Source organism: Pelecanus crispus, chromosome 8 (genome assembly GCF_030463565.1).
Source record: "Pelecanus crispus isolate bPelCri1 chromosome 8, bPelCri1.pri, whole genome shotgun sequence".
NCBI classification, from domain to species: domain Eukaryota; kingdom Metazoa; phylum Chordata; class Aves; order Pelecaniformes; family Pelecanidae; genus Pelecanus; species Pelecanus crispus.
The window spans coordinates 22,449,034-22,473,000 of NC_134650.1; the positions used below are offsets into that span (position 1 = coordinate 22,449,034).

Consider the following 23,967-nt stretch of genomic DNA (forward strand, 5'->3'; position numbering starts at 1 on the left):
TCAACATTTAATTTTATGGCAGTTTTTCTATGGAAAAAATATGCAATTTCATCAAAATCACAGGAATCATTTGGATCTAAATGAATTTTTCACTGAAGACTTCTAGGGCATGTCTCTTGGGATGAGTCTTTTGAGGGGGTATATATTTAGAATGAAATACACTTTCAGGACAGAATTTTCTTCCCATGCTGGACCAAAATCCAGTTTACTGAAGATTTTCTTGACTGCTTGGACAGCACTAGAAGGAGCCGTGAAATCAACGCTGAGTGTCATTGCTGCTGATGGGGCAGAGGGGTTGGGTTTTCTTTGCTGCACAAGGCTAGCAGCAGTAACCATCCAGACTGCTATGTTAACATAGTTCATTATGTTAGTACTAGGTGTTTAGAATTTAAAAAGAGAGTAAGGATGAGATTGATGTGGCAGTTAGAAGACCAATGTTCTTATCTAGATGACCTTCAGGAGCAAATGGTTAAGAGACTAAGGGCTTTCTGTACGGACAAGGACTGAAGAAGAAAAACACCTAAGATGAAAATGTCTGATACATAACAGCCGTGACTGATGTGTAATTAGCAGGAGGGACCGGAATTGCCAAGGGTGCCCCAAGGAAGTAGCATTTCGAACAACAACAAAAATTAACCTGAGGAACATTTGGGCAAAGGATTTGGGTGGATATTTCTTAGTCATGAACTGCTGCCAGAATGTATATGGTTCTCTTCAGAGGATTCCTTGGGCTGGGCTTGGCTGTAGACAGTGTCTATCAGGCTTTCAGAGACAGGACATAAGGATGAGACCACGAAGAAAAGTCCTTGCCCTGCCACTTCCAAACCTTCCCAGCACCACAACAGAGTGGATAAACATCCACCTGCCCTGTTGATTCTTAGTGCAATTTCTTGCCTATGGGGTGGTTTGCAGAACAAGAGAGTTGCACAATACAGGAAGAAAATGGTGTGCCAGCCTCACAAGCGCTCAGTAGAAGATGCCTGCAGATAAACATAAGGTAGAACCTGGCTTGAGCACAAATCACTGGGAAAAGATTTTCTGATGTGAAGACAGAGGAGAAAGTACCTGCTTCCGGACCCACCTGACACCATAGAGCACAGGTTCAGCCTGTTCTGTTTTTTCACGCAGACCAAACCAAGGATCTAGGCTTTAATAGGAAATTCCCATAAGTTTAATGGGAAACTCTACTCAATTTGGTTTTGCAGAGCAAGTTGAGTAGAAATAAGAGTGAGAGAGAGAGGGAAGGAGGCGGGGAAGGAGGGCCTGGGGAGATAGATGTATAGAAAGGAGGAATGGCCAGGTACAGAGGTGGACATAAGAGAGGCAAAAGAGTGGGTGGGTGGACAGGTAGAAGTCAGTCTGTTAGAAGCAATTCAGGCAGCAGCCATAAACCTGCTGGTGTAGAGATGTCGCATGTCATTGACTTGCCAGTGTTAATTGCCAGATTAGCGTGTTCTAGCATAGTCTGCTGAAGCAATTGCTTGATCCCCTTAAGGGATGCAGCACAGTCTTGAGGAAGAAATGCAGGCTTAGCAGCAGGGTGCACCTCTCCTGCACTCTAATCTACAGCGGGCACTGACTCACTCCATGGCCTTTGGCAACTTACTTCACCTCTGTGAAATGGAGATAATAACCCTTAATCACCACACATAGAGGGGTGTTGAGAGGAATGATGGAGAGCTATAAAGCATGAGGTGCTTTTATATGGAAGTACTAGAAAGGGTGCAGGTCTTCCCGCAGGGTCTGCCCTTGCAGCCCCCAACCATGAAGGAGTTCCCAGTGCAGCCCTGAGCCACGGATGCTGTCCCAAGCAGGCAGGCTCTTGCCACGGTAGTGTTACTTGGAGTGCCAAGTTCATGACCTGACTGAAAAGGGTGCTGTGTTAGTTATCCTGATTAGATGGTTTGTTTAGGCTGGTAGATGTGAGCTGAAGAAAAGGAAAAAGAGGAAAACCCACTCACAAGACAGAGCATGAGAAATCTTTATAGCTCCATGTCCATATTCACATCACTGCTCAGGGCTGGTGCTGAGTCCAGAGGAGAGGGCAGCAGGACCAATACACTTGTCTCTCTCACCCCATCCAGGTGCCATATGAAGGCAGGCACAAGAGATTGATGCCTTTTCTTGACAAAACAAGCTTTGAACTGGGGAGCTCATATTAGTTGTGAATCTCCCACCACTCGCTCACAGGGGTGGGCAGTAGGGGAGAGCTGGCATCAGAAGAGTGAACCAAACACACCATGGAGCACTGCCATGGCAGAACTAAGCCCAGGCAAGGGGGTGGTTGTGCACATTTAAGCAGAGCCTTTGTGCAGGCAGGAGAGGCACATGAACAGGGAGTCTGTCTACACCATCAACATTAAAAGCTGAAAGTGAATAAAATTAATTTAGAGGGATTCCAAAACAAAGCATCCACATGTGGGCTCAATTCCTGCAGAAGATAATCCCAAAACAGACCCTGAAAATTGCTGACCCCCCACCTGGAGAAACAAGGGAAAAAAAACATGTCACCATTCAAGGGCTGGGGGCTAAGGGTAATTGGAATGGTGTGGCACAGCATACCTTGCCCATTTTCCAGTGACAAGTACCTGTGTGAACAGTGCAGGACACAAGACAAAAATTCAACAGCCCTGTGATACCAAATTAACCCCTTTGGCAGGACATGTATGGCAGGATAACACCATGAAAAAGGTGAAAGTGAGGTTAGCAGTACTATAGCATGGACAAAATATTGCCTGAAGTTCCTCCAAATATGATACTACCTATGCTTTAGTATAAATCGGTTTCTTTGAGATTTAAACCAGAATCCCTTCACTGAAAGCATCTGTGTTACTATTATGTTTTTGGACACGTCTCTTCCTCAGCAACAGTTTATGCACACACTTAAACTTACACCAAAGCTCAGAAAGGGAGTGAGGGAAAATGTAGAGAAGCTGCTGGAGGCTTTGGAGCAGAGCTGACATGCTTTGCTAAAGAGCAATGGGATCATTCTCCAGGGGAAGGCTACATGGTGTAGCCTACACTACGGTGTAAGTGCTGGGCACTGTGATGGCTCCAGCCATGTGTGCAAGGCATCATACAGCCTTGGAGCTGTTTGCGGAGGGTGCCTGTTTAAGAGCACACAGAGGTCTCCCAGCACCGGCAGGTGTACCTATATATCATCATGACTACTGCAGCACAGGCATTAAGATGATCTTCCTGGCAGAGCCAGACCATGCAGAAGTGAGCCTCCAACACCATGCACTCTTGCAAATGCAGCCTGTTTCCACCAACAGGGAGGCAGAAGGTAGAGAGAACCTTCTTGATGCAACCTTATGCTGATTTACTGGGCCCAGTGTTAGAAAAAGAAGAAGATCTGGCTTTTCCTTACACCTACATTGATGCCTGTGAGCCTGAAATGAGTGGAGGCAATACATGATACCATTCAAGGTGAAGATCTGCATTAGTCAAACCAGTTTGCAACTGTGGTGGTTTCTCCATGTCACATGCCACTAAGTCTAGCTATTTGCACTGTATTTTCAGAAAGCTTATCTTGAAATAAGAGATCATGGGCATCACAGTCAGATTTATTCAGATCCAAATACCTTCAGCCTCAGAAAAACATCAGAATTGGAAGTCTCTCTACAATACATGAGGCCTCAGCAGCAATGTCTTCCTCAAGCAACTATTTCTCTCCAAGTGGGAGAGATATAGGCATATTAGGTCCTCATAAAGCAAAGCATTTGTTTTTCTTTGTTAAAAGACTGAGCCCATTCCTCTGGCTGCTGAAATCCCACTGTGGAAAGGTCATCTATACTGCCCTGCAGCGCAGCCCATCTGAATGTCACACTGAATGCAGGGTGCCTGCAGCACCCACCCCTTCCTCTGCTGTAAAGCCAGGGCTTTTCTTTGGGGTGCACCCTTAAGAAGGCAGTTGCATGAGCCAGGAGCACATGCCAGACATTTCTGGGCTCTGGGTCCTGGGCCCCAGGCCCTGGACCCCATGGCATTTCTTTGCACAAGGCCAAGTATCATGTGCTGGTGAACACAGGATGGCAACCACTGTCCTGGATGGAATGATTGCTTCAAAAAAGGAGGGAGGGAAAGGCTTCAAAATCTTCTTTCCCATCTGGAGCAAGGGTCTGGGTGAGCTGGGGAGTGCTGGTCCCTGGTGCTCTGAAGAGCAACAGAGGGGAGACCTTTCTGACCCTACACTAGAGAACAGCCTTACTGACCAGGGTTAGCAACCAGGAGACTGTAGCATGGCTTTTCCCTGAACGGCTGGATTTGTACCACCAGGACACAGGAAAAAAACATCTTTTTGCAAATCTGCAGAACAGACCAAGCTCTAGCTTGAAACCTAAGGAAGGGCTGGGACACATAGACCACCACCATTGGACAGAGCCGCCCCTGTGCTGACAGCCAAGGACAGTCAAGGACAGCAAAACATAAGAGTGAATTAGTGCTGTAGGTTTGCACTGTAATCTGCAGGGCAAGGTAGGCCCTCCAGGGACACCCTTTCCTGACATGGCCTCCAACATTGTTGGGGTGGTGGTGTGGTGGTTTGTTTTAGTCAGGGCCAGGTTTTCTTACATCAACCTATCCATGTGTGCATGCATCCACCCATCTGTCTGTCCTTCCCTCCCATGACCCAGCTGGACCAGCTGTTGAGCTGGCAAGGGTGCAGAGTTAGGAGGGAGGGTATCGCTTTAAGTGGCTGGGAGCTCAGTCACTGGAAATGCAAAGGGTAAACACAGGATTGATTGAACTCCTTTTTTTTCCTAAAAAGTGCTGTGCCAAGATCATCCTTCCAGAATCCCATGTTTGGTATTTTCTATCTGTTTATAGAATATATGCATATATAGTTATTACTACATTCCCTAGTTGTGTGAAATTGATCTTCAGTAGAGAACATAAAGCAGGAATAGAGGGAATGCTGCTGCAATTTGCAAGTGCCAGTCTAATGAATTACATGAGAGACCATGCCAAAGGGGCACACGTACTAAAGAGGGACCAAGCATGGTTCAGGTGGGCCATGCTCAGTCTGGCAACTGCCCAGCAAGCCCCACACCTGCATGGAAGTGCACTGGCTGCAGGAATGCTGCTGTTCCAGGGCTGCCTGAGACATGCAAAACCCAAACCCAGATCCTCAGCCACACAAAGCTGCAGCACCAGGGCAGGTGCTCGCTGATACCTGCCGACGACTGGGAGTTGAATCCCAGCTTGAGCTCTGCACTGTGGGTGAAGCTCTGCAGAAACGTGGCTCTGTCTTGTGCCTTCCCCCAAAGCCTCAGGCGTGTGCCATGTTAGAGATAACTATTGATAATTATGTTTAAAACTTTCATCTCCTTCTTCACATCTTCCCAGAACTTAATGATGGAAGAAGTTGCCAGATGTTAATTATTATCATTATCAGCTCCTAGCATTTACTGTACAAAGGAGTGCTTTTCCTGGTCTCGGCACTCTGTGATTATAGCACAGAGAGACAAGCAGGTTCATTGAAGTAGCCTGCAAATGTTAGTGTTGTCATTATCCAATTAACGTTCCTCTTCACAGGATGAATACAAACCTGACAAAGACCTCTCTGAAGTAGATCTGAAAAACGCCATCCGTGTGCACCACGCCTTAGCCACAAAAGCCTCTGACTACAGCAAGAAGTCCAATGTGCTCAAGCTGAAGACAGCTGACTGGAGAGTCTTCCTCTTCCAGGCCCCGTAAGTACCAGCTCTTCCCACAGAGCCTGGACTGGCAGCCTGACCTCCAGCCACTGCCAGACTCCCTCCAACCTGGCCAGATCAACACATGCATTAGGGGACAAGTCTGGGGGGATGAAGACACTGAGCAGGAGGGCTGAATGACACAAATGAGGTGTCCACCCTGCTCTGTAGGACCTCTGTCGTGTGGCTCCTACTCTCCAAAGAGCAGGATATCCTTGGCCCTTGCCACCATGCTACCTCTCCCCAGCTCCTCAGGGAATGCAATCAGAGCTGATGAGGAAGACAGGACTGCCAGGACTTCAACAGGCAGACAACAGCCCTGAAATCATTAGGGCACTGTAGAGGAGCCAATTAGCCAGTGTCTTCCTCTGTTCACAACCCAGGGTGGCACAGAGATGGCTTCAAAGCAAGGCCACTGATGCCTCTCCTGAGAGCAGGTGGCTCCATGTCTGTTCTGAGCTGGCTGGTCCTGGGTCAGGAGCATTTACAGACACCCCCTCTCTTCTCCCCTCCTGCATAACAGAAGTAAGGAAGAAATGCTCTCCTGGATTCTGCGAATCAACCTTGTTGCTGCCATTTTCTCTGCCCCAGCCTTCCCAGCTGCAATCTGCTCCATGAAGAAGTTCTGCCGTCCGCTCCTGCCTTCATCCATGACCAAGCTGTGCCAGGTAATGTGAGAGAAGGGGCAAGGGAGGGGTGCCCAGTGCTCAGCCAGCCCTTCAGCACGCAGGTCAGGCTGAGCCTGTCTGAAGCTCCCCCAGCGCCTGCCTGATAGACAGTTTCAGGTGCTCAGGGCAGGAACAGGGGAGTGGAGTGGGCGACTTGGACAGATGGTGGCAAATCCCAGTGTCTGGCCAATGCTTCCTTTGTAGTGGCTATAAAGCAACCCTATGCACACACACCTGCCTGTACAGCTGTTGATTCTGGCTTGTTTATTGCTCTTTGCCCATCACATCCCAGCACCTTTCTGTTGCCAGACTTGAAAACAGCTGGTGCTACTGAGCCCAACAGCTGGCTACAGCCCTGGTTTATTTTACAACATAGCACTTGGAGGTGGCACGCTGTTGTTTCACAAGCCGAAAAGCCACAAAGGGGGACTCTGAGTCCCACTCAGTGGGGTAGGTTTTCTGGAAGCAAGGGGGCATGGTGCACCAGACCATGGCTGCCTAAGGCTTAGTTAACCAAGAGCAATAGGCAGCTGCCATCTAAAGAGTAGCTTTTGTTTTCACTGTCCAGGGAAAGCCTAACATGCCTTAGCTCCTCCAAAAAGTAGGGACACACTGCCACTGGCGCCCAGAAAAGGGGAGGACAGCCTGAAATCTCAGGGCAGAGACACAGCTCCTATCTGCTGAACCAGATGTGGCCTGATGTCACCTTTCTCACGGCCCAGATGGGGAGGGTACTTTAATCTCAAAAAAGAGCAGGATGAGCAGCTGTTTCTGGGGGGGGACACTGCTGTTTCTGCCTGGCTTTTAAAGAATGCAGAGCATTTCGTGTTTATGATGCTAAAGAAGCCCAGGTGCCAGAGAAATTTGCTCTTGGCACTTGCGATACATGAGTTTTGATCTTATTCAAATACCTGTGTTTCAGCTGCTCCTTATCAGATGAATTTGCAAATGTACTGCACAACTTTGGCTCCAGCACAGTAGTTAAGCTTATGTCCTTGCAGAGACAGATCCCACATCAACAGGCAGGCGGTGCACTTGGGTGTTGCACTCCTATGTTTTAATACCTGACATGCTTCTCTCGGCAGGAGGAACAGCTGAAGTCTCATGAAAATAAAATGAAGCAGATTGCAGATGAATTAGCAGAGCATAAATTACATCCTGTAGAGAAGAGCCTCAAGTCAAAAGAGGCTGAGGAATACAGACTCAAAGAACATTACCTAATATTTGAGGTAAAGGAACTTTCATCTTTTCTGTAATAAATGATACCTTGGCTGATTGAGGAGACCTAAGAACTCCGGAATGGATGCTGTGAGCCTGGGAGAGCGTGAAAGGAGAGAGAAGGATGAGGGATCACAAGCTGGATGGGTGTCTTGGGGCAGCAACAAGCCTCACTGTTTTGCACTAAAGCTAGAAAAAAAGAAATAACAGACATTTCCTCCCCTCTGTGATTTCTAACCAGAGGAGGGGAAAACTGATGAGAGAAATAAAATCTTCCTTTACTGTGCCAAAACTTGACATTTCCTCATGTCCCAAGTAAGAAGGTGGTTCAGTTCTCAGTGTGCATCAGTCTTTTCCAGCAACATTAATAAAAAGCTAAGGGAATCCCTGGGAGAATTAATCTTGTTTTGCTGCAACTGTTTCTGTAAGTAAAGCCAAAACCAGCTTTACAGCTGATTACAGACTTTTTGAGGATGCATGTAGCTAAGTTTAAACTCTCTGCAAAGTCTAAGAAGCATTTAATTGTGGGAGAAATGGGATATTTTATTCCAGTGAGAGTTGAGCAGAAGGTGTGGTTCCTGTCACATAGGTGTCAGTGGGAAGGAACTGCTGGAGGCCTCTAGTCCTGCTTCCAGCAGGAGCTTGGATTATTCACAGTATTAGCCCAGGCTGACTGTGTCATTTTGTGGTTGAGTCTCAGAAATCTCCAAGGATGGAAATGTCCCACCTCCCACATACCAGCATTGCACCACCCTTTTGTGTAATGTCCAGCCTGACTCTCCAAAGCCACAGTTCCGGGCTGCTGGTTGCCTTGTCTTTGTACCAACCCTTCAAATAGTTGCTTGCTGCTGCCTCCTGTTTTCCAGACATCTTGTTCTGGATGCCTGCAGAGAAGTCTCCATCTGAGCATTTTCTCTAGGCTGCCTTTTCAGTCTGCAAGAAGTTGGCACTTCCAGAGCATAATTCATCTCGTCTGTCTTATGAGATGTGCTTGTTTCTCTGTGCTGACAAAAAAGCAAGTATAGGCTGCCTCTGAGATGTTAGGGGAAAGGACGAGTATTACACAAGTCCATAAAAAGTGGTCCCATCTAGCCTTGGAATAAAGGTGCCAGGCAGAGAGGCAATGCCTCCCTTTATGCTGTACTCTGTGAGGAGAAATGCGGGCACAACTCTGCAGTAACAAGTGAATCACTGGATGGAAACAATGGCAAGCAGAAGTGTTTGAATCAATCAAGGGGAACTCCTAAGTCAGGAAGGAGCAGATCTGTTGGTCCGGTTTTGCCTCCAGTATCCACCTTATACAATGAGTGGCAGTCAAGACCCATACGAGCAACTAGTCTTGCACAACCCTCCCCTTTCTCCTCAATCCTTTCAACGATGGGTTGATCAGTCTTTGCAGGTTTTGCATAGACCAGGCATTGTGCTGTTAAACAGTTAAACTGTTAAACAAGTTAAACAGTACTTGTTGGGTGTGATTAGTGGGATTCTGACAATATAGGATGGGTTTTCCTGCAGTAGCAGGTGGCATTGCCTCTGCTTTCCACACACGCCATGGTCTGTCCCTGTTCCCAGGCTCTCTGTTCCCTTTTTCCCTGCAGAAGAGCCGCTACGAGACATACATCAACCTGCTGTGCATGAAGATAAAAGTCGGGACAGATGACCTAGAGAGAATTGAAACCAGTTTCTTCAAGGTGGAAGCTGACAACATTGCTTTGCGGAAGACACATTCAAGCCCTTCATTGAGCCAAGGGCACATGTCCATCAGCTGTAAGGTGGAAAAGGACATTTTAGAGCAGAACACTTAACAAGGAAGGCATGCACATGGGAGATGAACCGGTGATGCTCTGCACTCCTGGACTAGATTGATGAGCACAATTTTGCCTAGGAAATTATATAAGCAAAACCGTAGACATGTATGACACGGTGATTGCTCTAGTGAAAGAAATCAAAGAAGCTTTAGTTGACACTCTCTGGTAACACTCTGCCGTTTTAGCGTCATAGACGCTCCATTTCTTCTTCATCCCCAACAGCACCAGTGGCTTTTCTTTCCCTACTACCGCAGTCTGCACAACAAAGGGATATGCTGGTTCTCCAAGGGCCAGGTTGCTCTTTTCTCCACCAGCCCTCTCTCTCCTCCTCCTTCTGTCCCTGGAGTCCCTACCAGTTCATGTCCACAGTTCCTGGCAGCACAGGAAACTCAGTCGAGATGATGGTCTGTGGCACCACCAGCACTCCCAGAGAAGGGCACAGAGTGGCAGGGAGCATGTCCTTCTCCTGAGAGGAGCACCGTTCAGTACTTCGTGATAGGACAGGTGTCATGAGCTAGTCACTGACCAAGCGAGAGGTATCTTCAGCACAGCATGTGGTAATGTCATCTGCCCATGGCAGGAGAGGCCTGAAGTGCCCTCTGTCACCTTATCGTTTTTATATATATATACACACATATGAATATATATAAATAAATATATATATAAGGAAACTTTAATGTGGGTTTTTAACCTCAGTGTCCAAGTGAAGGCAAGCTGCTTGGGGAAGACACTAGGGACCATGGAGGGTCTGACCAGCCCACCAGGATGTTTTAAAAAATGCAGTAGCCTATGTATCTTCACCCCCACCCCTCCTTTTTTTTACTTGAATGGAAATCCCGCCTGGCTTTGCTGTGAAACATTGCTCTCCTGTTCCTGCTTGTTCAGACAAACTGGCCAAGTGGCTGCTTATTTAGCACTCATGGCATCTGCCACTTCGGGTTCAAGGCACAACTGGAGCCATGCTTCAGATCCAGCTGAACCTTTGTGTGCAGGAGTGATTCCACCTGCCCATCAATGTTGTACTTCCTCCATTTTCCAATGCACATGCTATACTCTTTTAAGCGGGGAATTGTGTTTCTGTTCCTTTCTGCTGTCTGTGGTCCAATGATTTACTGTTGTGTTAGAAGTGATTCCTCTGCATTTCAATGCCACGACTGTCCTCCCACACTTTATTTATTTATTTCACTGTTTGGTTTGGACCTTTAGCTCAGATTGCTTCTTTCCCCTAGGTGCATTCACAGTAATCAAGTTCCAGTTTTGAAGGATCTTGTAGCTGCTAATTATAGTCATTTATTGTTTATATTTTGCATCATTTTTTAAATACACAAAATAAGATTTATTTGGACCTTCAACATTTGAGAGCCTATGGACTACTGTTTTCCATGATGGTTCATGACACTAAAAACCTCTGCCCAACTTTGTCACCTCTTCTTTTATCTCTGTTTCTTTGTACAGTTTGATAGCTTATTTGAAATGATGCACTAAGAATCATGTAAAAAAAGATTAACAATAAAGCTGAATCTGTTAGTAAAGAGAATTGGAATGAAGTACAGTTCTACCGTGTGCTGGATTGGTCCCAGACTTTATGGCACTAGATGGCCAGGCTGACACAGATCTCCACCAGTACCTGCCACATGAAAGCCAGGTTCCTATGGACAGACAGCACCAGAAAATCACAATGCCTTTCCATGAGTGGGGTACCAGCCCACCATCCTCCTTGGTGCTGAAAACACTGGCCTGTGTGGGCTTTGAATGGATGGCTTGCCCATGGAGCAGGTGTGGACAGATGGGCTGCTTTGGGAACACACTCAGGTAACTCTTCCCTCTGTATGGTGTATCCCAAGTCTGTCTGTCCACATGCAGCCTAGAGGTTTATGGGAGGAGAAAGATACCAATGTCTTCATTGGTGGCTGGAGATTTTCTGGGAACTTTTCCTGGAGAAGCCCATGGGTTCATAGAGTGTCATGGCTGTTTCTCCAAGGTATCATGTGCTTTGCTGTGTCAAGTACAATACAGACATCTCATGCACTGAAGACTGCCAAGATGCTGCTACTCACATGAAGCATCTGGTGCCCAGACTCACACAGTGGAAGGCTGGGGGAAAGCCAGGCCTGACTCCTGCTCTCCAAAATTCCAGGTAATATTTTGTACCTCAGACTATCCTTTCTGACCATCCCCTCCAGCAGGCAGTGATGTCTCCAGTGTGTTTGAAGAAGCCACCAAGAGCAGCTGAGTCCCCCATGAAGGTGTCATTCTGCCATGCTCAGTTGGGAGTAACTTGCAGAGAAAAGCAGGATATTGCAGTCTCCTCTGGGCACCAGGAAAGGGCCTTAGAGCCATGAGACTCACCACCCAATGGATATGGAAAGGGGTGGCAGCTGGCATTAAACAGCCCTTGGCAAGACAGCTAAGAAGGTTAAACTTGCACTTAGTGACAACCAGCAGTTTGCCTTGATGTGCAAGTACTGATCTGGGTGCATATGCATGTACAGATGTGGTGAGCATCTTACGTACAAGAGGGTGCTGAGAACATCAAAAAATGCCTTGTTTGACCAACCCACAGCCTCAGCTTGTGACCAAGAAGAAAATGGTTTTTTTTCTCCCTCTTTCCCTCCCTGGAGGTACAGGACTCAGCCACCCACCACTAAGAGGGAAGAGCAGCATCTCAGAGGAATTAAGCAGCCCCATCTTTTTCTCCTCCTGGAGGTACCCAAATACATTTTCTGGCACAGTCCCAGCCTGTGCCAGGTCCTTCAGCAGGCAGCACGGCAGCTCCAGGTCTCAGATAGCATCCCCTGATGGTACTGGTTTAGCCTAACCTTCCTGCCAGGCCCCTTCTCCTGGACACAACCTGACACCAAATTCATTTTAGAGGAACTTTTTTGGGGGGAAGGGTTTGCAACCCCAAAGCCAGGATCCAATGTTCCTCTCCTTCTTGTGTTAACCCATCTGTGTCAGTGGAGCAATTCCCTCCCCTGTGGGAAGGGCAGCAAATATATCGTATATGCAGAGCAGAGCTGGCAGGAGGCTTTGAAAATTGCTGTAAAATATTTACAGCCAAACCCTAGGAATACACATGGGTGGAAATGAGGGGTCTAAAAATAAACCAGCCAGGGAAAAAGGAGAGAGATACAGGCTTTCTTCAGAGGCAATTGGAGAGAAAATTGAAGTAGTGTAACTGCCTCCAAATATAGAACACAATTATGGGACTTAAGGGGCATGTTGAACAAGAAATCACCACAAAAAATCATGAGGCTGCCATGGCTCAGAGCTAGTGGTGTCTCAGCAGATGTAGAGCATCACAGATCCCTGCAAACCAAGGAGCAGTAAAACATCCCCCTGCATGGGCTGCGCTGGGAAAACCTGCAGCTCCTTTCCAAGGGACCTAGAGAGTAGACTGTGATGATGATGCCTGGTGTGGATCAGCTGCACCAAGCACACCTCAAGGTTTGGCCACACCACTGCTCTGCACCCCAGCCAGGAGTGCAGCAGCAGGAGGCCCAAGAGCTGCAGCCTTCTTGCAATGCAGATACTGTTGTGCCAGCCCCATGTGGACTTCTTCATGAACAGACCTCACAGATGCTGAGGAGAGCCAGGCAGGGAGATGGGGTCGCTTTGGGAACACAGCTACTCTTCTATGTGTCTGGTTTCCCCAGGGATCCTCACCCTTGGTGACCTCCCACACATGTCCCTTCCAGGGGATCAGGTGCTCTCTTCCCATTCCTGTCCATCTCACCACACTCCAGGAGCTGCTGGAGGAGATAAGTTGGGTGACCAAAGGCAATGAGGAGTCACAGCCTGTCCCAAGAGTAACAGGAGGGTGGAGAGATGCACAGTACTGCTGCTTTCATCCAGCAAGGCTTGGGGCTGCGCAGAAGTGGGACATGGTGTGTCCAAAGGTTACATGGCAAATGTCACCCAATCAGGATTCGACCCTACCGCCTTTATCCCCAGTCCTTTGCACATTGCTGTTGGGTCACATGGGCCCTGTGGTAGGAGGGCAGGATCCTTTAGCCTTTAACCTTTTGGGAAATCAGTGTTGAGATGCCTTTATTCAGGGTGAAGTGTTGAGCCCTCTGGTCTGGCTGGAGTCCCCACAGCACGTGCGATGGATATTAGGGGTGGCCTGTGACCCAGTCAGGTCAGCCCCAAGGCAGTGGGCATCCTGGCAGTGTTGGAGCAGAAGCAGCCCAGGCTGTGGATGTGCTTAGCCTGGCCTTTAGCCTGGGCATCACTGTGAGGACCAGGGACTTCTTTTATGGCTCTGTGCATTCCTATGAGGTTGACTCAGAGCAGTGTGTAGCAGATCCCTCTCCTACTAGGTCAGTTCAGCTGGGACTTTTGGGCATCTATTCATCTCACTGAGCAGGAACAAGGTGTGGCATCTGAGCTGGACTGAGTCATGGGTGCAACCTCAGGAACTATGCTTCCTGTGAATACACCATATTCTCAGTGATTCCCCTACATGAGGGCTAGCCAGAGACACAGACCTGCCATGGAAGAGCTGAAGAAGGGACCTGTGTTGTGAGTGGGCAGATGTTGCTTGGCAGCACAACACTTGCAGAACTGGACCCACCACATCTTCACTCTACTGCAAAAGTCACTGAAATCAGCGCCAGCATGTGAAGCATGTGCCATGCATCTTGGCCTTTCTTGGCACAACAGAAAGCTTCCACAGGTGGGGTGAAGAGGGATCTCCTGGTTTGCAGGTAGAGAAGGAATGGCATCCCCTCCGGAGACATGTGGGTAGCATCCACTCACCTCAGTGAGCCTCCACTCCTGAGCACTGCAGTGAACATCATATGTCCATGCCAGGTAGAAAAACACCCACCTCTGGGTCTCTACAGCTATAAAGATGTTTACAGAGCCAGAGCATCATTCACATGAGGAGAGGCTGAGAGAGCTGGGACTGTTCAGCCTGGAGAAGAGAAGGCTCAGAGTGACCTTATCCGCGTGTATGAATACCTGATGGGAGGCAATGAAGAAGAGGGAGCCAGACTCTTCTCAGCAGTGTCCAGTGACAGGACAAGAGGCAATGGGCACAAATTAAAACTCAGTCTGAACACAAGAAGACACTTTATTGCTTTGAGGGTGACCAAGCACTGGCAGAGGTTGCCCAGAGAGGTTGTGGTGTCACCATCCCTGGAGATATTCAAAACCTGACTGGGCATAGTCCTGGGCAACTGGCTCTGGGCGAGCTGGTTGAGCAGGGGAGTTGGACCAGATGACCTCCAGAAGTCTTTTCCAACCTCAGCCAGTCTGTGATTCTGTGTATGGTACCTGTCACAGCTCCCCATTTGCCCCTCAGATTGTCTGAGATTAATGCAGCCCACAGCTTGTTATTTCATATTTTATTTCTAATATAAAAAATGTTCAAGTGTTAAACAGTCAAGAGTTCTGACATTCAGACAATCCAGAGCAAACTTTGACAATCATCTTATGACAAATTAGCAGAGTTTTCTATCTGACCCCATCATGGGTGAGGAATAGAGGGTTTAGTTACTTTATTGCTAAAAGTTAAATGAAATACACTGTCAATTGTTGTATTATCTTCTCAGTCACAGCTTGACCATGCATCCAATCTACAGTATCTGAAATGCAAAGGACATGCAGAAGTAAAAATATAAAAAGAAAAAAGTCAGGCTACAATGTAAACAGGTTTGCTGCAGAGAACTGAGGAGAGAGGGGCACTTCCATGGGGGATGCTCTGCCACCTGGACACGCAGGACTGTCTCTTTGCACCACAGAGCCAATGGCCAGAGCTGCTTCAAGTTCAGAAACACAACATCCATCATCGATGGCAAGACGTGGTGGTAACAACTGTCTTTACAACATACAGCATGGTGGTACAGAAGAATCCACCCACTGGGCTGCCCCATGCAGGGCCCTTCCTGGCCAAAGCAAGGGCAACAAGCAGGGCCAAAAGTGCTCGGGCTCCTGCCAAACCCTGGGGCAGCACGGCTGGCAGCTGCCCGGCATGGCGTCCAGGGCAAGCTGCAGCTGTGCTGTGCAGCAGAGCCACCCTCTGGGTGTCCTCCCAGCACCACCTGAACCGCGGCCGAGCACGACACGCAGGATGGCACAGCCCTGCCAGCCCTATGGCACCATGGCATGCAGTGCCATGGCCAACGCCGCACCGCAGCTACATCACTCAGTCAAGGGGTTGCCGCGGCCAGCACAGCACTGGTATGGCAATACAGCCATGGGGCGCCACAGCTGAATGGAGGACGCCCTGTTGGGACCACCATGCAGTGCTCTCTGCCTGCCAGGACTGGCTTCAGTGAACTGGATTCAACCATACGTAATGGGGTATTATTTCATACAGGTGTCTGCCTCGTTTGACTACAACGCTGTGCCAACCCAACTTCAGACCCACAGATGAAATGGCCAAAGGTTGAGAGCTATATTGTAAGGGCTGCTGTGCAATTTCATTTTCTCTTCCTACCGGTGTGGCAAAAGAAACATTATTTCTGCATTTCAGTATGGTGCTGTTGGGTTTCTTTTTCTCCTGATGTAAGCGAAAAGACAAGTATCTTACAGGGCAAGACAGATCCCCATTAGACATGATAATGGAAATGCTCCCACTCATGTCCTTGATGTGTGTTTAAATGATACCTTAAAGAATAAGATCATTAATAGCAGGGTACAGGGTAAAGTGGCAAGGCTGTTTTCTTCTGATGGAAGAGCGCCCTTGTGACAGGTTGTCTGCCAGACAAAAATCTATGATCTTAAAAATGCTACTGAAACAAAATCCTCGGCATGAATCCCAGCACTAGCATACAGCAAAAGGCACCACGATAGTTTTGTTTTCTATTTTTAAGTAGTCAAAAATTGGCCCACTTTTTTTAACTTTATTGTTTCTTTTCTTTTCTTCTTTTTTTTTTTTTTACTTTTTTTTTCTTGGAAGCTGTAAATCAAGACATTACATATAAATAGAGATTCCCTATAAAAAAGTCATTGCCATTAGCTATTGTAAGACAACTTTGCTAAAATGAAAATAAAACATTTTATTTGTTATATTTTTCCCCTCTTTTATATAAAATAAAAATATTTATTTTTTGTTTTGTCTTGTCTCCCTCCTCGGCCTCCTCCACGCAGGTTACGTCTGCAGGCGCGCAAGTCTGGGAGGTGCCTAGAGAGGAGCCGGGTCCGGTTTAGGCGTCGTGTGCGCCAGGCTGCTGCGCCCGCTCTCCCCGTGAGCGCTGTGTCTGCTGCAGGAGTAGTGAGTCCGGCTGTCGCCCGGCCGGTGGAGCGGGGGCGACTCTGTGTGCGCCGCCGCCTCATTGTTCTGAGTGCTTAGGAAGGGGGTGCTCTCGGCCACCAGCTCCTCGTCAGACTCGCTGTAAGAGGCGCTGCTCAAGGAGAAGGAGTCCCGGACGGCTCTGGCTCTGTGAGGGACGTGCCCGTTCAGTTTGGATTTTTTCCACCGCCTGTTGCTGCTGGCTGTTTTCTTTGGCTGCTCTAGTGCTGTGACGTACTCCTGCGTTGTCTCGTACTCATCGTCCTCCGTGATGCGGAAGGGGCTGGAGGGCAGGCTCCCCATGCTGTCGTTTAGGTAGGTCTTCCTTTGGTAGTAGCTGTCATACCTCTGTGTGTCCTGGAAGGGGAGCTGGTAGCGCCGCAGGAGGGGCTGCTGTTCCTCCACCCGGAAGCTGATGGGGGCTGCCGGCGGCAGGGACACGGCATGCGCAGAGTTGGGGGAGGTGATCTCGAAGGTGGGCACCTGCGTGGCCATTGAGTAGTGGAAGTCGACAGGTGACAGGCGTGCTGGTGTGGTCAGAGCCGATACGTACCTGAAAGAAGCAACACCTCCATTTGGACACCGAACAACCCCAAAAACCTTGAGCTGCGCCCACGCTCTGCTGAACACCTGGTGCGGGCACCCATGAGACCTCCAGTGCACCTGGTCCTGGAGCTCGGCATGTCCTGGGGAACCAGGCAGAGGGACCTTGCACCACTGTGCAGAGGGAGGATGAGCTGCTGGCTTTGGTGCGTGCTTGGGCACCATGCACCATGCGTCCCAGGACTGCCTCTCCTGAGGGACTCTGTGCAATTCCCACCCTGCATTGCTGCAAACCTTGCAGCATCTTGCAGCAGGCTGAGTCAAGACTTCCTGGCCTCTCATCTGCCTGCCATCTGCTTTCTGTTCCCTCTGGAGCTGCCAGGCTTGTCTCTGAGGAAGGTCCCTGAAATGCCCTCCCCCTGCTTAGGCCACAGATGGGGAAAGCCTGGGCATTGCTTCCTCTGACTTAGCAAAAATCTTGTGTCTCAAAAAGGGATTTACTGCTTTCATCTACTCTAGTGACAACATCAGTGTGGCAACTCAGGTCTGGTCTAGCCTCTCTCCAAACAGTACTTCCTTTGGCATCACATCTTTCTAAGGAGCAGATTTCACTTCCTCTCGATAGTGCCAGTTGGTGTCTCTGCTAATTTCAGGCTGCCGAGGCTCCCTGGCTCATCCAGAACCTTTTACCCGTGTGTCTTGTGAAGTATGAGATGTCTGTACAAGCTGGCTCAGCCTGCCTGAATGGACCAGGGACAGGAATGAGAAAGCAGGAGATGCTGCCTTTCTCCTCTGCCCCGTGGACAAGTCCCACTGCCTTGAAGGGTAAGCGTCCACATGGCCACCCTGGGTTGCCCATGACTACCCACAAAGGGCTGGAGCAAGGGTGAAGATGTGCTTCTGCACCATGAACAACCAGACCTGGGAAAACAATGACTGTTGCTGCCTCTCACTGGCTGATGGTGTCTCAGCTCTGCAGTTGTGTTCCCCGGAAGGCTGGGTCATAGAGAGACCTGTCCCAAGGCTGTGCCTACATACAGCACCCCTGCTCACCAGGCCATCCAGGACTACACTGATGCACATCTTGTCCCCATATACCTGAGGGCCAGACCCTGCTTGAGCTGCCAGCCCACCAAGCTGCCCAGGGTGTCCTGTCAGCCAGTTTTTCTTCACCAGTTGGTGACTACAGCCAGGTATTTTCTGCTCCTCTCATCCCTGTGCTCCAAATGTATGTTGCCACCAGGTGAGCAGGGTGCAGTGCTTGCTGCTGCCCCTACCAGAGTGACCTCCTGAGGTAGTGGCTTCCTCTGGTAGGACCAGAATTGGAGTTTCTCCAGTGCTACCACAGGACTGCTGCTCTAGGGCTGGGCAGAGGCAAACATTTTTGTGTCTGGCACAGAGGACACAGTTTGCCTCTGCTGCGCTGGGGTGGCACCAAGCAGTGGGGTCTGACCTCTCGCTGTGCGGTGAGTCCCGCAGAGAATCCACCGAGTCACGATACTGTGTCATGGGCCTCCGTGAGTCCTCGATGCAGAAGGCAGCCCCACGGCGAGCCCGTGCCTCCACGCATGCAGGGCTGTTGCATTTACTGGTTCCCACTGAGGATAGCATTATCCCAGACTGGGAATCTGAAGTCAGGCTCTCCGTCCGCTCCAAGCTCCAGGTGTGGCTTTCATGTCTGTGGACCAAACCCCATATGGACAGTGAGCAAGGGATCCCCACCAAGGTCTTCTCTGAAGAGCTGCATGCAGGCACAGCTCACAGTCTGCTCTGCACTGATGTCCCCTTTCTCTCACTAGGATACATCTGGCCAGGGATGCCCAACCCTGCCTTTGATTTGCCTTTCTTTGCTACTTCTTGGATATGTGATGAGAGGGTAAAGAAAGGCAAACGAGTGCATACTGGGTATTTATCACACCACCTCCTGATGGCTAGGGACAGGACGGGACAGCCTCTGGAGGGAGGCCAGGGCAATTCTGCTTTGTGCTTGCGAAGCATACTGGGTGTGGAGCAATGCACTGGCTGTGCCAAGGCAAGTCCAAAAAGGATCTTCAAATGTGCCGTCTGCATTGCCAAGTGACAGCCCCTTCAGAAATGCTACCAGAAAGGAGCCAGGAAAAAAAAAAAACCAACAGTCAAAATTATTTCATCAGCAGCAAAGCATACCAAAGGTAGATCTAGATGTTCACTTTCCACTGGCTTACAAAAGATTTTGACAGCAAAACACTTTCAAGGTGCTAGACAAAACTATGATATGTTGGTTAGACCTTGCTGAGCACTTGGAACTCCACCTGCTCTAGTCTTCGTGCAAAGAAGACATCCTGCAAGGACTCAGTGGGGATGCATGGGGCCGTGTGTACACTGGGGTCCCGCCTATGCCCCAGCCACCAGGCTGACCCGTCTCCATAGCAGAAATACGTGATCCATTAGAGCAACAGTTCTGAACTCCCAAACTGCACCAGATGGAGCTCTGCTGGCAGAGGATTTTGGGTGGGGGTTTGCAGAGAAGAACAGGCCTCATTAAGACTTCCCAAGAACTTGTTAATTATTGATGGCTTCAGGCACATGCTCAGCTGCAACCACTACACTCATTTGTAATTTCAAATGGTGTCCTCATCAGAGGCACTGATTGAGTAAAATGGAGCCTGATTATGCCAGTGGTTTGCTTCTGGCATGACTTCAAGAAACACCTGCTCACTGCACTTGACTCAGGAACATTAGGTGGCAGGTAGCCAGGACCAAAGGCCACGCAAGGTAGGTGCCTCCCCACAGCTCTCATGTGTTAATACTGCCCTCCAGACACACATTTGCATCTTCAGGAGGTGCCCAGAGATGGCCCTGGGGTCCCAGGACTTTGAAGTGAGCATGGAAGGCCAGCAAGGTGCAGCTCTGCAGGCACAGGAGCCTCTGTGCGCCTGGCTCAAGCTTGCGCACATCTAGCCAAGGTTGGACTGCAGCGTACAAATTAAAAAAAAAAAAAAAGGGAAAACACACTGTCTAGCTCACCAGGGATAGGATTTCCCCGGACAAAGGCAGTAATTTCCAGACCAGCAAGTCTTTCTTGGCTCCCTCTCTAGTTGTTGAAGGTTTAGCCAGAGGAGTCTGGGGAGGAATTCACCTGAAAACCTAAGTACAATATCTAAAGTTGATCTGATGCATTGTACACTGAGAGTACTTGCTCATCCCTGATGAATGCCTGAACCCTGAAGAAACCTGCCAGGAGCCATCTTTGAGCATTAGCCGAAAGGATTCATTGCTTCGTGGATGAATGGAGACAAACACATTGGGCTGATGAAGTAAATAAGCCAGGACATCTTTTGCTTTATAAAGTCAATGCAATGTGATCTATATTTCATTGAGAGGCTGTAGATATGCCCCCCCTGCACCTTGCAGTCACTTTTCGAAGGCAAGTGCTCTCTTAGGGAAACACCGTCACTTATTGGAAGAAGTGCAAGAGCCATGTAAGAGGAAGACCCTGAACATCCAAACTCAAAACAGCACAGGACTTCCTCTAGACCATTTGAAGGTCTTTTCTGGACATCATAAAAATAAGGAAGCTCCATCTACAATTTAAATGCTCTCAAAAACCGTGAGAACTTCAGCTTCGAAGCCATGCTGCTCTTCCCTCTGATGGCTATTTCAAAATGTAAAAAAAATTATGCCTCATCATGCTTAGAAAGAATTATTGGTACTTCCCTGCTAGTCCCAGTTTTCCTGAGAGCTTCAGAAAGACTTCCAGTGAAAGAGATGCCACCACCTCAGAGGCTGAGATTCTAATGCAACTTTCTGGACTGTGATGAATTGCACACGTGTTTTTTTCTGGTGAAAAACTGTCTCCCAAGTCAGACCCTAACTTTGAGGAACTGGCCAAAACGTTTTGTGATATTTCGTGTACTGTGCCTTCCACAAGGCAAATACATTCTAAACATATCAAGCATGAAACAAATAACCTGTGCATGCTTAATGAATTATTGCCAGTGTCCAGTGTGGTTGCAAACACAACTTGCAAAACCTTTCCTAGGTGCATCCTCCTGTTCCTGTCTGTGAAAAGCATGAAAGCACAGCTTCATTTCGTGCTAGTTTCCAGCTATGTCAGTGCTGCAGGTTCCTGCTGGCACCTTGCTGCAGGTCAAGGATCACACCTTTGCACACCTCTCACTAACTGGCTGTGCCAGCAAAAACCTGCAGTGTTGACATGGCCTGTGTGCCAGTCTAGTGCTAAATATCAAGTAAAAACAGACAGGGTGGTGAAAGGAAAAACCTTTTACTGGTTTTGAATCTCATAGCATCCTAAGGCAAACAGCAGGAGAAAGTTCAGGGCAAAATGGTATACATTACCTCTGGCTGGATGTTGGAGTGGCTGTGGAGCAGTGATGAGATGGGGAGCAGGAGTGACTTCCTGAAAAGGTCGTCTCTGTTTCCCTTCGGATCACATGTTCAGTGGCAGAAACATTCTTAGAAATATACTGTAAAATATGAAGAATCATACAGATCAGCCACCAGCTTGCCAATGCTGCCACAGCCAAATTTGGCTGGCTTGATTATTTCTGGTGAAATCAGATGAGGACTGAGTGAACTCAGCAGCTCTGCACCCCACAGAAAGAGACAAGGAGGCTGGAGGCTCTTCTCTGCCCCTGCACTTTGAACACTGGAAAAAGGCCATGGCACAGGGACTGAAGAAGGGTATGAAGAGCCAAGGGGTTCCCCAGAGGACAGTGATACCATGTGTAGCTACTGAGCAGAAAAACGTCTCTGCTCACAGGATGTTATACACCCAACAGACTACTGGCAAAAAGACAACCACATGAGATCTGCCAGAGATACAAGTGTAATTAAAATATTTATGCTGAGATATTCCTTCATCTAACAAGAAGCACTGCTTTCCACAGGGACACTAAGCTCTCTGGGGGAGTCAGTACTTTGGGGCCAGAGGGCTGTGGTTCTTAGAAATTCCCTTTCCCTCTTCCTTCACAGCTGGGATTCAGCCTAGCTAAATTTTAACATCCAAAGGGTGACCCAGCAGTTTGTAACTGGTTAAGTGTACTCATTTCCATCAGTACTTCTTTTCATTTGTCTCTGCCTCCCCCCTCCCTTTTTCTGACCCCTTTTAATGCCTTGGTCCAGCAAGGCACTTAAGCATGTTGACAGTCCTATTGAGTTCACGGGGTTTGATGGGAATCTCATGTGACTGAACCCATGAGAGTGGCTGAACCATCCTTCTGGATCGGGTCCTAAATTCTTAGATTGTTCTTATTGGCATGACACTGGCACCCCACCAGGACATCTCACCTTGCCCAGGACACAACTCTTGGTACGGGCAGGTGGGCTCATGCAGTGCTGACCAGATCACCACGACATGCTTCAGCATGACATGGTCAATGCAGTGGCTTCAGCCACTGCCACGCTGATTGCATTTGTCATGCCACAAAGTGTGGCTTGATGGGATAAGCTTAATAAACAGGAAACATCAGGAACATCTCTCAGAGGAAACAGGATCACACTCGATTCATCAAAACAAGCCTGTCCCAAGTGCCCTAATATTATCCTGTTCTTCAAAGTAAAACCATATTTCCCTTCAGGTGTTGGTTTTGGAAATGTTTCTATGTGGAATCTCATCTTTTTGTTCAAGTTTGTTAGCGTCTTGCTCCTCACACACATGCACACAGGTGTGTAAGCAAACACATCCATGTCAAATCCCTGGTGGAAAATACTAACATGGAGTTAAAATACTAACTAGATGGAGACAAAAGGTCTTACATCGGCCATTTGGATTTCCTCAGGATCCAAACGTGGATGGCTTGGCCCGTTCGCAAGGCTCCTGTTCTGATGGGCAGGGCACATGTTCTGACGTAAATGATTATGCATTTGTTTTCTTTGTTTCCTTTAAAACAGAAAGGAAAAAATCTATTAGGAAGACTTATCTCATGGGGCTTTCTGCCCCCAGAGACACCTGCGGGACTCAGATGATAGAGAAGGCAAGTCTGAGACACACTTGATGTTTCAATGGTGTTTGTGGAAAGCTGCAAACAAGAAGAAACAAGGCATTCAACATTTCTGCTACTTTTTCAAAAAAAGGTGAACACTTCTCATCATGGGCAATTTGTGAAGCTGGGTCCAGGGTCCTCTTTTGCAAGACAAGGCCCAGCACAATGCAGTGCAGCCAGGGGCAACATGGTGCTGGGAGCAGAGGAGAAAAGTGGGGATAAGGAAAAAGGGAAGCAGGTCCTGGCTTGGCCTTGTTGGCAAGGAGCTTGACCTATCCTGCATTAAGCACAAAGTGGCAAAGCCTACCCATGCCCCTGGCAGGGCATCCACTCCCCAAGACCCGCTGTGTCCCAGGGGCACCCTGAACTGAGGTGAGGTGCAGGCTAAGTAGGGAAAACAGTGCTGTCCAGGCATGGAAGGCTGACCATAAAAGAGGTCCCCAAGCCTCTTGTTCCATCAAGATTGCGCTGAAAGTCCCTGAAATATGCATAGCTGAGCCCACTGTTCCTGCACAACAGCCCAATGTATTTCTGCTGTCAGGAGATGAGCTGCTGGCTTGGGGGCTAGCTTTTCCCTGTAACACAGCATCACCTGGCTGGGCGAAATGATGCTGATTCAGGGGATAAACAAATGGTCCCAGGAAAACATCCTACTCAGGCACAGCCTGGTAGATGGCTTCACTGGCCTCCTTCATGAGACCTTCCTGGACCACAGCACAGCATCTCCTCAAAATAGCATTTGGGTGAAGAGCATGAAGGCATGAAGCACGAACACTACCACTCAGTAACCTCTGGCTAGTTATTGTCTGT

The 23,967-nt window shown here is 48.5% G+C and overlaps 2 protein-coding genes across 3 annotated transcripts in view; one reads left to right on the forward strand and one right to left on the reverse strand.

Moving 5' to 3' along the window:
* The window catches only part of PSD2 (pleckstrin and Sec7 domain containing 2), a 50,226-nt gene extending 40,839 nt beyond the window's left edge, over positions 1–9,387 (forward strand). For both annotated transcript variants that reach the window (XM_075714992.1, XM_075714993.1), the window contains 4 exons: positions 5,536–5,693; positions 6,220–6,364; positions 7,450–7,593; positions 9,181–9,387. In XM_075714992.1, coding sequence (XP_075571107.1) covers positions 5,536–5,693; positions 6,220–6,364; positions 7,450–7,593; positions 9,181–9,387 — 654 coding nt within the window. The remainder of the gene's footprint in view (positions 1–5,535; positions 5,694–6,219; positions 6,365–7,449; positions 7,594–9,180) is intronic.
* Positions 9,388–16,522: 7,135 nt separating this feature from the next.
* The window catches only part of NRG2 (neuregulin 2), a 181,483-nt gene continuing 174,038 nt past the window's right edge, over positions 16,523–23,967 (reverse strand). Inside the window, exons 9-12 of the mRNA XM_075715376.1 lie at positions 22,931–23,054; positions 21,512–21,639; positions 18,627–18,851; positions 16,523–17,183 (exon numbers count right to left, since the gene is read on the reverse strand). Coding sequence (XP_075571491.1) covers positions 16,523–17,183; positions 18,627–18,851; positions 21,512–21,639; positions 22,931–23,054 — 1,138 coding nt within the window. The remainder of the gene's footprint in view (positions 17,184–18,626; positions 18,852–21,511; positions 21,640–22,930; positions 23,055–23,967) is intronic.